The 16,164-nt window shown below is 41.2% G+C and overlaps 1 protein-coding gene across 6 annotated transcripts in view; it reads right to left on the reverse strand.

Annotated features, from left to right (window-relative positions):
* Positions 1–16,164, reverse strand: part of FLT1 (fms related receptor tyrosine kinase 1) — a 195,764-nt gene that overhangs the window by 111,651 nt on the left and 67,949 nt on the right. For all 6 annotated transcript variants that reach the window (XM_008021816.3, XM_073013098.1, XM_073013096.1 and 3 more), the window contains exon 10: positions 15,642–15,801. In XM_008021816.3, the coding sequence (XP_008020007.1) occupies positions 15,642–15,801 (160 nt within the window). The remainder of the gene's footprint in view (positions 1–15,641; positions 15,802–16,164) is intronic.

Genomic DNA, 16,164 nt, shown 5'->3' on the forward strand with positions numbered 1-16,164 from the left:
AAAAAAAAATCTGGCCAGGTGTGGTGACTCACACCTGTAAAGCACTTTGGGAGGCTGAGGTGGGTGGATCACCTGAGATTAGGAGTTCGGGACCAACCTGACCAACATGGAGAAACCCTGTCTCTACTAAAAATACAAAAATTAGCCAGGCGTGGTGGCCTGTAATCCAGCTACTGGGGAGGCGGAGGCAGGAGAATCGCTTGAACCTGGGAGGCGGAGTTTGTGGTGAGCCGAGATCGCACCATTGCATTCCAGCCTGGTCAACAAGAGCGAAACTCCGTCTCAAAAAAAAAAAAAAAATCTTACAACAAAATAAAACCATCCAATATTTATCACAATTTTTTGTCTCCTTGGTAACTTATTTTTGTCTGCATGATCAAGGAGCATGTTCTGGGATGAAGCTGGCCTGTTTTATTACAAACTCCAATGCTAGAATGAGTGCCCCGGGGACAGGGGTGTGGGTGTGGGCGATTTGAGTACCCAACTCCCAGTGGCTGCCTATTTGAGACAGAACCATTGTCTGGGAATGAATGTTTATATAAATGTATAATGAAAGCACATTTAATTTGGCAACAAAGAGGGTCTAGAAAGTTCTACGAAGTCTCAAGACAGTAATCTCTCTCTTCTTTTTTTTTTGGATGATGAAATCTGAGGACTTGTGTGAACTCTGCTTATCTGTTTAATGAGATTTTACTGCACGTGCTAACTGTGATTAGAATCTGTTTGTAAAGAATATTGAATCATTTCAAGCTCGGAAACAAAAGGATAGAAGAGTAATGAAAAGCAAATTGAAGCTGTAAAATGTCTTTTAAAAAAATAGGAAGGAAAAAAAAAGCTCATCTGGAACCCTGCCAGAGGGCATGACCAGGGCTGGCCTCCATTATGGCGGCCATCCTGTAGCAGGGCCTGATGTAAACATTCTTCTGCTACTGTGGGTGTGTGTCAAAACATTAGTGATTGTGTGTCTGAGCCATCAGATTAACAGAATCTGCAAACACTATCTTTTCCCCTCCTCTCTCTCTTTCTCTCTCTCTCCCTCTCTCTCTTTCTTTCTTTTTTGAGACAGTGTCTCAGTGTATCCCCCAGGCTGGAGTGCAGTGGTACCATCCTGGCTCACTGCAACCTCCGCCTCCCAGGTTCAAGAGATTCTTCTGCCTCAGCCTCCAGAGTAACTGGGATTACAGGCGTGTGCCACCACGTCTGGCTAATTTTGGTATTTTTAGTAGAGATAGGGTTTTGCCGTCTTGAGGCTGGTCTCGAACTCCTCACCTCAAGTGATCCACCCGCCTCGGCCTCCCAAAGTGCTGGGATTACAGGCGAGAGCCACCGCAGCCGGCCACGTTCTCTTAAAACAGATGAAACAATATAGGAGAGCGGATGCTGGCAGAAAAAGGCGTAGCATTGGAAGGAGTGTTTAGACAGAATGGTTCCTGCTCCTCTTGCTCCAGGAAAAGGGCCTGGGCCTTCAGGGTGGTCACAGGGTCAGGCTGAGGGGATCCTGGAGGAGTGACTTTCTTGTGCAGTGAGAGACCTTGTGACGCCTTGGAGCCCATACTGAAAATTACTTCTTGCCTCAATGGAGAAGGGGGAGTGGAGAAGAGTTTCGGGGGTTGTGGACTTCGGATCGGCTCCCTGGACAATGGTGGAGGGGATCCAGCGTCCTGGGCCACCTCTGTTTAGATAAGAGCTTTTCCGTGAGCGTCTTGGCTCACGCTGCTTCCTGCTCTCGAGGGCCCTGTGGTCCATTCACACTCAGAACATGGCCCTTCTTCCCAGCCTCTGCTTTTCCTTCCTCCTTGCTCCTTCTGCTGGCTTCTAGAGTGAGTGCCAGCAATCTCCCCGCCCCCTCCCAAGCCAGACACTCTCTCCCTCCCAGCTCCCCGCTCTCCTTCACACAGTCCAGGGCCAGGGGATCCTCACGGGCCTGCACCTGGGTAACTGAGAGGCTAAAAGAGTGGGTGCTTACTTGGCTACACCCAGATAGGGGCCTCACAGAGGACACCTGTTTTGTTCATTCACTTTTCTTCTTACTGAAAGAATAGTCGGTGAGGAAGGGTGATTTGAGAAATAAGAAATCTTTAAGAAAAAATTAGGAGCGCCTACAAAAAATATCCTTTAACACATTCAAGAAGGAGGCTTAAAATAGTAGCTGCATTTACTCAGTGGAGAATATTTTAAGCTATCATTATATTTTGTTCTCACGAAAAGGAAGAGAACAACTTACTTCTTATTTAGTGGTCAATACTGAAACATCCAGAAAGCTTTTGGGAGTGGAGGTAGGGAATCACAGGTTAGTATAAGGAACATAGATTTTAGAGCTAGTCAGACCTGAGTTGAAATCATGGTTTTATAACATTCCAGTTATGTAACTCTGGATGTCAAAAACCTGACTACGAGAATCGTAGTCACAGAAGATTGCTCGGAGAACTTAGCAGTCTTGTTGATTTCTTGTATCATTCTAAAATTTTGTCCTTAGATCACACCAGCCCACAAAATCATTTTTAATAAATTCTGCTTTGGCGCTATGGCATTGGCCAACATTGAGGGATGTTAGTTACCAGACTTGACACTCACTGTGGAAGAAGTGTGGTCAGGGAGTTTGCCTACTATTAGTGTCCCACAGCACATGAGAGAAGAAATCACTTCTCTTGGATCTCAGTCCTCTGAAAGGTATCTTATGAGCCCGTTAATCTTGCAAATGTTTGTTTCACTTCTCTTTCTTGCTCTTGACAACTGGAAAGTAAAGCCTGTGGGCCGTACCTCCATACTGGTCTTACCCATTTTTTCACTTCACCAAGGCTGCTTAGTTATGTATTGTCCTTTTTGTGAACTACCTCAAATTCTTTGGGAATGGATGTGTTCTTAGCATAACCAACTCAAACAAGCAACCCCAAGCTACCATGTTTTACTAGTTTTATTATAGGCACTAAAAACACACACATAAGGGAAATAATTTAAATAAAGAATTGAAAGAAGATTGGTTTGACATCAGCAAATATTAGGGTGATACTAAATGTATAACACGCTTAGCACAGTGCCTGGCACACAGGAAACAAATCATTAATGTTAGTTGTCAGTTTATTATCTGATTTCATCGAGAGCTACTTACGTACACAACGGGACTATGTTTTATTCATCATTATAGCTTTGGTGCCTGGCCCAATCACCTGGGAAGTAGTGGGTGAGCAACACTTGTCTTTTGCTCAGTTAACTCCCCGATGAGAAGAGTGGGTCCTGCCAAAGAATGGCCAGATGAGATGGGGACCCAACCTCACATCAGATGTCAACCCTACCTCACATCAGATGTCAACCCTGCCATCTACACTTATCTCAAGTGTGCTGAAAAAGGGGCTCTAGTGACTGTCAAATGACCTCACATGCACACCTGATCTAAGTACGATGTCACCACCATCAGCACCTCTCCATTCACAATGATGAATATTAATGGATACATGGGATCTGCCAGGGCCCTGACTAACCTCAGCACAGCAGTGTCAGCACCTGACAAACTGATAGTCATGGACAGTTTCAACTCAGGCAAGGATGCTGACATGCAAAGCAGTGTCATCAAGTCTAATGGCAAATAGGAAACTGACTGGCAATGGCCTCCTCTTCTTGCCTATCTTCAAATATAGGCAAAAATATTGCCTTGTCAATAATAACACCATTTTTGCCAGGCATGGTGGCTCACACCTGTAATCCCAGCACTTTGGGAGGCCAAAGCGGGCGGACCACCTGAGGTCGGGAGTTTGAGACCAGCCTGACCAACGTGGAGAAACCCTGTCTCTACTAAAAAAAAAAAAAAAAAAAAAATTAACCGGGCATGGTGGCGCATGCCTGTAATCCCGGCTACCTGGGAGGCTGAGGCAGGAGAACTGCTTGAACCCGGGAGGTGGAGGTTGCAGTGAGCCAAGATTGCGCCATTGCACTGCAGCCTGGGCAACAAGAGCAAAACTCTGTCTCAAAAATAATAATAATAATAATAGCACCATTTTATTCAACTGAAACAGAATTTGCTCACTCTTATTTCATGTGAGATGTAAAATCACACCCCCTGCAAGAAGCAGATGATTTAATTCCTTCTGTTATTTAGAAACATATATGTTTATTGAAGAGACAGGTCAAATTAATGGAAAAATATCAGAATACAATTGAGCACAGGCAAGTAAAATGACAAGAGCCCATATACTACTATAGGCTGAACAAGACTTGAGTGATTGACCATTTGAATAGCTGAGGGAGAATTCACCAACGAGAGTAGCTCCTTGGATACTGTAACTCCTTTGATTTCCTAAATAATCTGAAACAGCCACCATTTCTGGTCCCATTCTGATTTCTTTGGAATAAACAGTGAGAGGACCTGTCCCAAGATGTAAATATATTTCCTGGGAGAACATTAACCTAATAGCATGGATCATCTTGTCAGAACATTAGTGTGTATATGATGCCACTTCAGAGGGAAGTGGCTTTGCAGTGGGCAGCCCTAGAGCTGCCTAAAAGTACTAGAAGTACCAGGTACTTTTCAGCAAACAAACTTAGCACTTGCAATGTGCCAGCCACTGTGCTAAGTACTTCACATCTATGATCACATTTAACTCCTCAAACAACCTTATGATGTCAGTACTGTTAACTCCATTTGTAGATGAGGAAACCTAGACTCAGAGAGGTGGTTTATTTTGCCCAGAATCATACAGCCAGTGGATGCCAGTAGGTGGCAGAGCCAGGATTCAGGCAACAGAGCCCACGTCCTTAAACTCTAAACTATGTTGCATCTCTTGATGTCACCATACCGGTTTTCAGGATTGTGAGCTTTTGATGTCACCATACTGGTTTTCAGGATCATGAGCTTTTGACTAAAAATGACTCATTTTAATGTCTAAGTAGTTGTGACACAACCAATCCTGGTGGTGACAAATGATATGCTTTCAACTGCCTGGTTGATGTCATGCTGGAAGGCTGCTCACTTACAGGCTCTTTGACATGTTAACCAGGACTAGTGTCCTAATAAGATACTCAAACTCTCTACCTGATCTGGAAAATGGTAATAATTCTAGTATTTGTCTTAGAGAAGTTCTGTGATAATTCAATGAGATGATGCATATAAAACACATATCCAGCACTTAACGTCCCATAGGTAAATGCTTAATAACTTAGCTATAAAGAAAATAAAAGTAGAAACCCCAGGCTATACAGCCTCTGTCAGCCACCATCTTCTATTATATCTAGATGGTCTTTAAATACCAATTTTTGTTTTCCTCACGCTACTTGTTCAAGGACTTTTTTCACACTCACAAGGGCTGATTTGTCAACAAGGTAGCAATCAGTGATCATCTTATGTAATTTTCAATGATGATGACAAGGCAAATGGAACATTAAAGACCTTAGAAACTGAATAATATGCACCCATGTAATGTTTTTTAAAAGGGTGAGTGAAAACCCAAGCCTTTGATTTTCAGGCATGGAGGGTAGAGTTTCTGAGATACAGTGCACATACCGCAGGTTGAAGGAGTGCCACAGGTAGAAGACCACCAATAATGAGTCTGTGGAAGCCCATCAGCCTGGAAGGAGGGACAAAGTAGGTTTCTGGCCAATAGATAGCAGAACATCCAGGCACTAGCCAGGTGGTGACTGCCTGGCTCAACCATTCAGCCTCCATTGAAAAAGTTTCACATCAGGTCCAAAATTACCTTTCCAATTTTGGTTTTTATTTTTTCTCAACCCAAATCTGATGAACCAATCACATTAATCTCTGGCAAGTTCTTTTCAACTTTCCAACCTGTTTGTATGCCTGTGTCACTGCATCACAACTTTGTCCCTCTCCCCTTCCATTTAACTTTCCAAGACCTACCCATCCTCTTTACGGCCCAGATCCCACCTCCTCCTTGCTGCTGCCTCTAAACTGCAGCATCACCATCTACCACTCATGGTTGACTCGTTTGGCCAGATTATAAGCACCTCCCATGGAGACTCAATACAGTGTTATGGTGGAAATAATAGTAAACAGGAATCAGAGACATGCATCTAGTTCTGAGCTTGCCATTAACTAGCTGTGAAATGAGATAACTATTTATCTTTGAGCCACAATTTCTCACCTATAAAACAATCTCTTTTTAAAAATTAAATCTTTAACATTCCTTAATTTCTTTTTTTTTCTTTTGAGATGGGGGTCTTGCTATTTTGCCCAGGACTCTTGGGTTCAAGCAGTCCTCCCGCATAGCTGGGATTACGAGAGCACGCCACTGTGCCTGGCTCAGATTCTTCAATTCTGAGTGAATGAATCATTTGCAGTGACTAGGTCAAGGCATGCCGAGGCTGAAATTAGCAGCCTCCATGTCCCCATTTCATTCCCTCATCAACTGTAAACCCTCATGTTTTCTCCTTCATTTTCTTTTGACCCCTCCTTTTCATTGCCTTTAATTGCTCTCCTGCCTAAATAGCCATGAGCTTTGTGAGGCCCACTGAGGGCTGAGCGCTTGCTGAATCCTAATCCAGAACATTAATTCCGAACAATAAATGAGAGAATGGGGCTCCCTGCCCTGCAAGAGATCAAATACCACTGGATGGTGCGAAAGTCACAGAAAAGGACAATACAAACAGGGTAAAGTGCCACAATAAGCAGGCACATTAACTGTGAGTTAGACTTGCCTCCCTCCTGAGGCTGGAGGCACTGCTCATCCCAGTGGAGTTTATCCTCCAGTTCCTACTCCCACCTGCAGATGTGGGGCCCAAACCAGCTGTAGGTCACCACTGGTGCCCGAAGATATCATGAAATTTGAGCCCAATTCACCGATTTGCTGCCCGCGTTTTTCTCCTTTCCTCTCCCATTCTCCGCTCAACTCTAACTCAACAGACGGGCCAGCTCTAACTCACTACAGACAAGAGCAAACCCCTCAGGTTAGGCAGGCGCCCTCCCAAACCTATTCTCTGCCGACTTCAGCTCTTTCCCCTGGGAATCCACAGAGATCTCCTCTGAGGACTCCTATGGGACACCAGGGAAAAGTAACCTTCTGGAAGGCCAATGTATCTAGCCCCTTGTCTTTTATTTATGTATTTATTTGAGACAAGGTCTCACTCTGTCTCCCAGGCTGCAGTCCAGTGATGACACTGCAGCCTCGACCTCCCAGGCTCAAGCCTTCCTCCTGTCTCAGCCTCCTGAGTAGCTGGAAACATAGACGCGTGTCACCATGCCCAGCTAATTTTTTTATTTTTATTTTTTTGTAGAGATGGGGTCTCTCTATGTTACCCAGACTGGTCTGCAACTCCTGGGCTGAACTGATCCTCTCACCTCAGCCTCCCAAGCGCTGGGATTATAGTCATGAGCCACTGTGCCCAGCCCTCCCTCTTTATACCATAATCTGAAAACACCTGAGAAATGACTCCCTGAGCCTCAGTTTTACTTATGGGAAAAGAGGGGAAGTAATCACCATTCCGTGGAACTGTTGTACAGATTAGAGATAATGTGTGTAAAGGGGTGAACATTGGCTTTTGGCACCAAAAATGACTTATTGATTAAGTCTATCACAGCTATTATAATGAAGTAGACCATTGTATTCAAGGTGGCAAAACGTCCTAGGAAGCTTCTAGAGAAAGTATGAGGAAACAAGGGCTAGTGATTAAAAGTTCATTATAAGGCACTGTCAGGGCCAGAGTCTAAATCTATCACGCCCTTTCCATCTTCTCAATCCAACAGGTTCTGCTTTGTCACCTAAAGGGGCACTGATTTTACATTAAAGTCACCTAGATACCATATTTTAAGAAAAAAATCTACCAAGTCAGTGAAGATACACTAAAATGTAGATCCCCAGGCAGACGCGCATGTTTTATAAGTGATTTGTTCTACTTATCCATCACCTAAAGATCTTGTGTCAGGACATCAGTTTCTAGATTCAATAATAAAAATGCTCATTCAATCTGTGAATTTGGCCACAGAAAATCTGAAAGATTCTGCCAATCTTCTTAAGGAATCTTCCCAAATTGTGTGTCACTATCTTCTGGTAACCTGAGAAGCTACATTGAATCTTGCTGAAAAGATCACTATAAAAACCATCCAGCGGCTGGGTGCGGTGGCTCACGCCTGTAATCCCAGCACTTTGGGAGGCCGAGGCAGGCGGATCACGAGGTCAGGGGATTGAGACCATTCTTGCTAACACAGTGAAACCCCGTCTCTACTAAAAATACAAAAAATTAGCGGGGTGTCGTGGCACACGCCTGTAATCCCAGCTACTTGGGAGGCTGAGGCAGGAGAATAACTTGAACCCAGGAGGCGGAGGTTGCAGTGAGCCGAGATCGCACCACTGCACTCCAGCCTGGGCGACAGAGCAAGACTCCATTTCAAAAACAAAAAAACAAAAAAACCATCCCACATAGATTTCTTGTGACTCAGCCTTTTGGTTTAATTTAAAACACATAATGAAATGTTTGATAGCAATTACAGGAGACAGTTAACTCATTAGAAACAATTATTCGTCAGATTCACTGTATTACTAAGAAGACTAGGAAAAGGAGGAAAATCTCACAAAGCATAGAAAAGTGGCAAAGGGGCCTTTGGCAAATGAACTCATGCTCTGTTCTCAGGACTTTGTTTGAAATATTAATCAGGGCTGTTGTTCGAACATTCACATTGAGCAGCATGCACTTCCTCGTCCAGTAATTATATAACAGAATGCAAGAAGTTTCTCATTAGTAAGTGAACATTCACTTTTGGCTTGTGATGAAAGCCTCCTGTATAAGATGGCCAGTTTTATTTGGCTGTTTGTTCAAGCTCAAAGTCCTGCTAAAGTGGTCTTTGGTCAAGTGGTCTTCTTTAAAGTACTCATTTTGATTCAAGGTTTTGTTTGTGGTAAATTAAAATTCTCTGTAGTGTGGCTGAATTGAGGCTGCATACCCAGGCATACACTGTACAGAATGTATGTTGAGACACATGGATGGATACAAATTGTATGTGTACTTAGGAAGAATGTGATCAATATTTAAACATGAGGTATGTGACCATATTTCTACAAGAAGAGGTCTTAAATTACAGCTTCCCTCAGACATCTGACCTCCATTTTGCCCCCAGGAAATGCTGACTTTTTCAATCTTTATATTGTTAAAACTGTCATTGTGTAGATGTAAAATAAAATATGGGACATAAAACTGTTACAGCATAAAAATAATAGACATTCATGTTGGCAGTCAATTAAATTTGGGTCTTTGAGTACATTTCTAATTAACTACCATTAACAATTGTCTTGTTTCTGTCCTGTTAATTTTACATACCCCACTGATGAGCCAAACTATGTTTCCCCCAAATGATCTATCCCTAACACATCCCTAATGACTCAGGCCCTCCTTTCTTTGCCAATTTGCTGACGTAAACAATAGAGAAATGCAATTAGGCAAGCCCCTCTCAGAAGCCCTTCTCAGAGTTCCTAGATGCCTCTGCTTTTCTGATATTGTAGGCCACCCCATCCCCCCATCCCCGGACGGAAGGCAGTAAACCACCCTTACTCTTAGAGTGGTCAGCTTTCTCTTGACACCATCCACCCCACCCCCGACAGTACTCTACTGCTAGGGCACATGAAGAGTGTTTCAGACATGGGACGTCACACTGTCACTGAGAATGGCGGTAAACATTATTTTCTAGTTAACTTCTAAAGCATGTGATTAGTTTAGACTCCAGTCCTGACCTACTTTAGAGTTTTGCAAGTAGTTCCTTGAGAGTCCATGTATGTCTAATAGATTTTTCTTAGAAAACCTACCGTTTTATCTAAGAAAGTCAAAAGAATAATGTTCTCCCTCAACCTTCCATGAGTTGAGAACCCAACATTTTTCACACCCTGAAGAGACCCATTGGCAGAAGACCAAATAAAGCAGGCAAAGCTTTAGAGCTAACCGGGCAGAGAATGAGAATGCCTTCATTTGTATGGGCTGGACCGAGGCTGGCAAGGTGGTCCAGGTTGGCACTGCAGAAAACATGGCTTGGCCCCAGTGGTGGAGGAGCTGCAGCACCATCTTTTTTTTCCTTACTGGGCCCTTATTAACATTATAATCATGAAGTCAGTTCTGTGTCACAGAGTTTGTACCTCCATTTAAGACTTTTCTGACAGTCATTCTACTTTCATAAGTTGAAATTTTCTATTAATTTGTCACCGATCCTCAGAGTTAATGGTCAAATTGCCTTATAGTTTATATGGAACAGAAGGGAAACGTCAGTGTGCAGCCACTGGGAAATACTTTCAAGACTTTTTGAAGGAAGAAAATATAATTTACAATGATTTTCTAAGTTAACTCATTCATAGCTGTGTATGATAGGAACGGGGAAGCACAGCCATTGCCATTTACAGAAGGGGAAATAGAAACACAGATTAAAGAACTGGCCAAGATCACACAGAAGTCAGGGACTGTGCCAAGAATAGGACTTGCTTCCTTGATTCCCAATTCTCTATCTTTGGGAGGATGTAGTAGATATTTTACAGGTACCTATATAGATCCTATAAGTAATCACCAACTATGTTTAATCTTGTATAATGCAAATATAAATGCTAAAGACAAGTGGTATTTATCTTCATGTTTTACACACGGTTGGTGCCTAATAAATATTTGTGTGATGAGCAGATGGTTGACAGTATATTTAGATTGAATATCAGTGACATGCCAAGTTGCTTTGTAAGATGTCAGCAGTATTAATGCAATGTAGATAGAAATGTTTCTCTACATATTTTGAGTAGTTATCACAGATAGCTTATAAAGAAAATGAGATTGTTCACAAAGAACCCAATGTTACCTAAGGTTTTTTTTTTTTTTTTTCCATTAGAGGGGAATAACACAGTATGTGGTACAACTCTGTATATTATAATCAATCCGTGTTACTTCTTCCTTTGAAACTACGATTTGTGATAGATGGGGAGAGAGATCTAAGATCTAAAGAATGTGTGCTCTCAAAACAAAACTGCAGTAATTAAAGGCTGCAGGCACTGAACCTCCCTAGAGGAAAGACCCAAACACATTCAACATTTTAGAAACAGATCTTAGTTTTAGAAAGAAGAAAAGACAATCCAGAAACAACCAGGTGGACTCTGGACACCCATGGAGGAGGTGATCAGAGCTCATGAGAGTACCAGGAAGGAGATCAGCAGAAGCCCCCCACCATGCCCTGTTTGTGGGGAACAGATGAGCACAAAGACCCACTCAGGCCACACAGTCAGCTACCCGAGGGTCTCCTTGGTATTCAAGCACACATAAAGAAAAGTAGCCTTCCAACATCTTAGATTCTTCCTGAGAAAATAGTGATCTGCAGTACAAACTGATTATGCCAAGACTGTCCTTGCTCCATCCTCTCCTTGGTTCCTCAAATCCACACTTTCCATTCCCCAGAGAAAGTCCCCTTCCCTCCAGTCCTGTATTACTATTGTTCCTTTAGAAACCAACCAACCTCCTTGCCATGGACAATGTTATCTAAATAGTAACTCCTGTGAGGCTGCATCAGTACTGTGGCAGAGTTCACAGACGACTGTAAGATCAAGCGGAGCTCAGTCCACGGGGGGTTTAGTAGTACTACTTAGTTGTTCAAAATGCAGGGCAAACGTGAAGTTCTAGAGATCGAAAGTGGACTGGTCCAGCAGGCATCAGCTCCCCTACATGCCCACTCAGCCCACCCCAGCCTCAGCCAACCCACAGGGCAGAACCACTTCCTCTCATGACGGGAAAACAATGAATGGGACAGCCCACATGAACTGGGAGAATTACTTCATTCCCTCATGACACCCTTCCATTTACTCTTCCTTTTACTTTTGCCTAACTCTTCTGTAGTTCCTTAATTTTTCTTCTTCTGAAAAGTCATATTTTCCTCAATTCCACAGCCACCCTCCACCCTAGACCTACTAAATTACTATTTTTAAAGCACAACAAAACTGTATTTTACATTCCATAATTTACATTCATTTCTCAGAAATGTTTGGTAAAACTGCTAACTGTTGTGAAACTAGCTCTATAGTAGGCAGAAATAATCTTTCAAGTTCATTAAAGGTTCTTGGGTCTTATTTAAAGAAATGTACCCCAATGCTAGCGATGAAAATCTGTGGCACTCTGTAACTTTCTAAATACATTACCTCATTCAATCCTCATCGTCTTTCTATGAAGTGTGTATCCTTATCTTTATTTTTATGAGCAGAGGCTGTAAACTACAGACATGTGGAAGGCACTATATGCCTAACATCCTTATGATGCTCTCTGGCTTTTTGCTGAGACTCATGGGAGCAGGTTTAGGAATATCTATTTAGAAGTCTACCAGTTGGCTGAGGATGAGAAAAATAAAATATTCCACCTCATTCAGTGTTGATGACTTATTTTGGTGTTACTAATATTCAAAAGAAATATCGTAGTTTTCTTATCATTTTTCTTTTCTTTCTTTTTCTTTTTTTTTTCTGAGACAGAGTTTTGCTCTTGTTGCCCAGGCTGCAGAGAAGTGGTGCAATCTCGGCTCACTGCAACCTCCACCTCCCAGGTTCAAGCAATTGTCCTGCCTCAGCCTCCCAAGTAGCTGGAATTATAGGTGCCCGCCCCTACACCCAGCTAATTTTTGTATTTTAAGTAGAGACGGGGTTTCACTATGTTGCCCAGGCTGGTCTCAAACTTCTGACCTCAGGTGATCCTTCCGCCTTGGCCTCCCAAGGTGTTGGGATTACAGGCATGAGCCACTGCACCTGGCCCCATTTTCCTTTTTTTAATGCAAAAAAACTGAAAAGGGGAAAGATTCTGCTTTATTTCTTCTTGGTTCATTTCCTGTTTAAGTTTAAAAGTAATCATCCTTTCCTTCCTCTCTTTTATTCCTCATGTTTTATAAGAACAAATTCTAGGCAAAATGAAAACCACAATATTACTCAGTTAAAACTTAGCTCGTTTTCATAAAACATTTTGCCACTTCTTTTTTTTAAAGGGTGACATTTTTAGTTGAACTGTCAGTAGTTATAAAATAGCTTAATATGTTTACATATTTATTAGACTCTAGGAAACTAAACAATTTGAGTTAGGTCTGAACTTCTTTCTATATTAGATACATACAATTTGAGTTAAGTCTGAACCTCTTTCTACATTAGATACATTAACTGTCTGGCCATATTAAACCAATTAATAGTTTCGAGTTCCTTAAACAACTATATTCTGCCCTCAAACTGAACAAATGCTTTAGCGGGGGTATATGTAGATACACCCTTTCACTAGAGCCTAAAATTTAAATGCCAGGAATTATTCTACATATTTGAGAGTAGTGTGCATATATTAGTCACTCAATCTCTTTTGATGATCATGTATAGACACCAGTATGCAAATATGTTACCATATCACTCGAACTAAGTGCAATAGAGCATTTCGTACTCATGTGTTACTAAAATTCCTGTCTACAGCTGAATCTGAGTTAATCTAAGTATATACAAATATATTTACATAAAGACATATTTGAGAACTTTTGGTAATTAAAGAGGGCTTCATTTATCTGTAAATTTTAGCTTCATCTCTCTGACAGGGTGAAAGAGTGGTTCTGTTTATTTTCTAGTGTACAAAGTTTCTACATATATTTTTGAAACATTTCTAGTTAACTGTACTGATTTAACCACCAAGCACCAAATCTGGGTCTGACACAGGTAGGCTACTCAATTAGTACCTGCTGACTAATGTACATCAAGTTCTCATTCTTGTACATCAAAGATGTGTACATTTTTGGCAGATACTTTCAAGCAGCAACATATTAAAGAAATAAAGCATATGCAACCTTAAACATTCATTTCTTATCAGTCTTGTAAGTAGTGAAAAAAAATGCCTTTAACAGAGAATAATTCAAATGGCCAACAAACATTTAAGGTAATGCTCTGAGTCTTGAGACCACTCTGAAAGGAAGAAGACATCTTTTTAGGCCTTGGCGAACTTACTGCATAACACAGAAGAAAGATCCCATATACCACAAAGAAATTGGAAAGAAAGCTAATGTTTACAAAGTTCCATTCGAGCTGGCCTCATTCTCCAAATCACATTTTATCAGCATCACTTAAACCCAAATTTATAACATTATGTTCTATCATTCATAATTGTTATTTTCTAACATAGTTACTAGTTCTAATCCTAGATAGAATAGAAATTTTAAATTTAATATTGCCAAAACAAAATGTAAATATATTTAGAAAAGGCTCTGTTATTCCAGAAAAATTCAACTCTACACTTTTATCCCAATCAAATAGCTTCAATTATTTAGTTATTTTTTGATTTATTTGCATGTTAGGTTGGCACATATGTCAAGACCCTAAGAGGATGGGTCCATTAATATTGATGCATACCCCAAATTTGCAAAATAGTATAGAATTTCAGTAGATCTCACTGTCTTTTGCGTTAAACATTCACAGTGGTAAAGAAGATATTTAAGATTTTTAAGTCCTTTATATTTCTATTATTAGAAAATGACAGTCAAATGAGAAATCAGATGTGTGGAAATAGCTACTTTCCAGGAATTACATAACTCACCAGTAACTTTCTACTCTGAGAGTAATACACCCTAAGCAAAACGAGTTGGAATTGTGGGAATAATCTAGAAAATCAAATAGCCACTTCTATCTGTTTACATTAGAATTATGCTTTGTTTACTTTTCCTATCAATTTTTTTTTTTAATAACAATCCTCCTGAACACTCTGCAAGTGGAGTTAAAAGTAAAAAGGAAAATAGTTTGGCATAATGATAATTCTTGGGCAGTTTCAATAATATCTTATTGTTGCACCTATCAATTCTATTCCTGTTCTTCAAATTAGCTCCCATGAACTATCCTTAGTATCATTCCTCTAGACTAAACAAAAAGAGGAAAAAGCAAACAAGGCTCAGTCATCAACAGGATGCAAAGAAATGTTGCACAGTTAGCAGAGGGTGGGGATGTATTCGCTTAGCAAATATACACTGAGCATCTACTGTGTGCCAGCCTTCACCCAGCCTAAAGACACAGGGGTACTCTCAGTCAGCTCTTGGCTTAGAGAGAGACAAACCTGTGTGCATCAAGCGATGTAACAATGGTGTGAACAAAGTGCTGTTCATACTGAGGAGGAAGACGTGATTCTGAATGAGGCAGTCAGGAGGGTTCACAGAGAAGGTGATGTAAGAACTGAGCCATGGGGTTTGATAAGTAAGGCCCTCTTAGGAGGCAGGCAGTGGGTGGAAGTGCATTTCAGACAGATGGAAGAGCAAAGCCCAAAAGTAGGAAACATAGTGATCATCGGTGTTGGGAAGAACTTGGATCATATCCAAAGAATACAAAATGAACAGTGGGAACGCGAATGTAACTGACATAGTGGTATAGCCAAAGTCTAGGGATCTTCAATTGAGAAACAGGATACCAGAGTTCCAACCTGAGCTCATATAACAGTTCATGGGAGGACCTTAGTTTTGTGCTTGTGCTTCTAAAACTGTAAACCAGAGAGAAAAATTATGAAATTGTTAGCCAATGGTAAGGTATACTCAGTAAGAAAGAAGAGTAGCTGTTGCCCACCTTTTTCCAAGGCAGGGAGAGCCTTGCCTTAAATATACAGTACACCCCATCTGCAGATTCCCATCTGTGTCCATTAAAAAAATCTTAATTCCAGGTGTCAAAAAGTATTTGAAAGTTAGTCAAAAAACTGACTGTCCCTACCTTGCTTCAGAATGATTATGGTTACAGGGGCGCCAGCACCACTTGATTGTAGGTTGAGGGATACCGTATGCGGTACAAGTCAGGATTTGTCTGCTGCCCAGTGGGTAGAGAGCTGGGTCTGGAAACGATGACACGGCCTTTTCATAAATCTGGGGTTTCACTGGAAAGGAGATGAAGAACAGGACAGAAGTCAAGAGCTGTTCTAATGACTTTCTCCTGGGCCACACATGAAGGACCACATTCTCACTGGTTTGGATGTCAGGGAAACAAACAAGAAACAAAAAACAAGTAAACCCTCCTATTTGTCAAGAAAATGCAGATTTTTAAAAATAGTAGCAGTGTTTTGAGAATATTAATAATTTGATTCCATGGTATGTACATTGTGATTACAATGATAAAAGATCATGCTGCCTATGGAATACAACAAACAAACACGAGATTGTTGAAGATGGGAACTAAACGTTAAGTGTTTTTTCAAATGATTATTTGAAATTTTGTTATCTTTGATGTTGTTATGCTGATT

The sequence above is a fragment of the Chlorocebus sabaeus genome, chromosome 3, assembly GCF_047675955.1.
Source record: "Chlorocebus sabaeus isolate Y175 chromosome 3, mChlSab1.0.hap1, whole genome shotgun sequence".
In the NCBI taxonomy this organism is placed as follows: domain Eukaryota; kingdom Metazoa; phylum Chordata; class Mammalia; order Primates; family Cercopithecidae; genus Chlorocebus; species Chlorocebus sabaeus.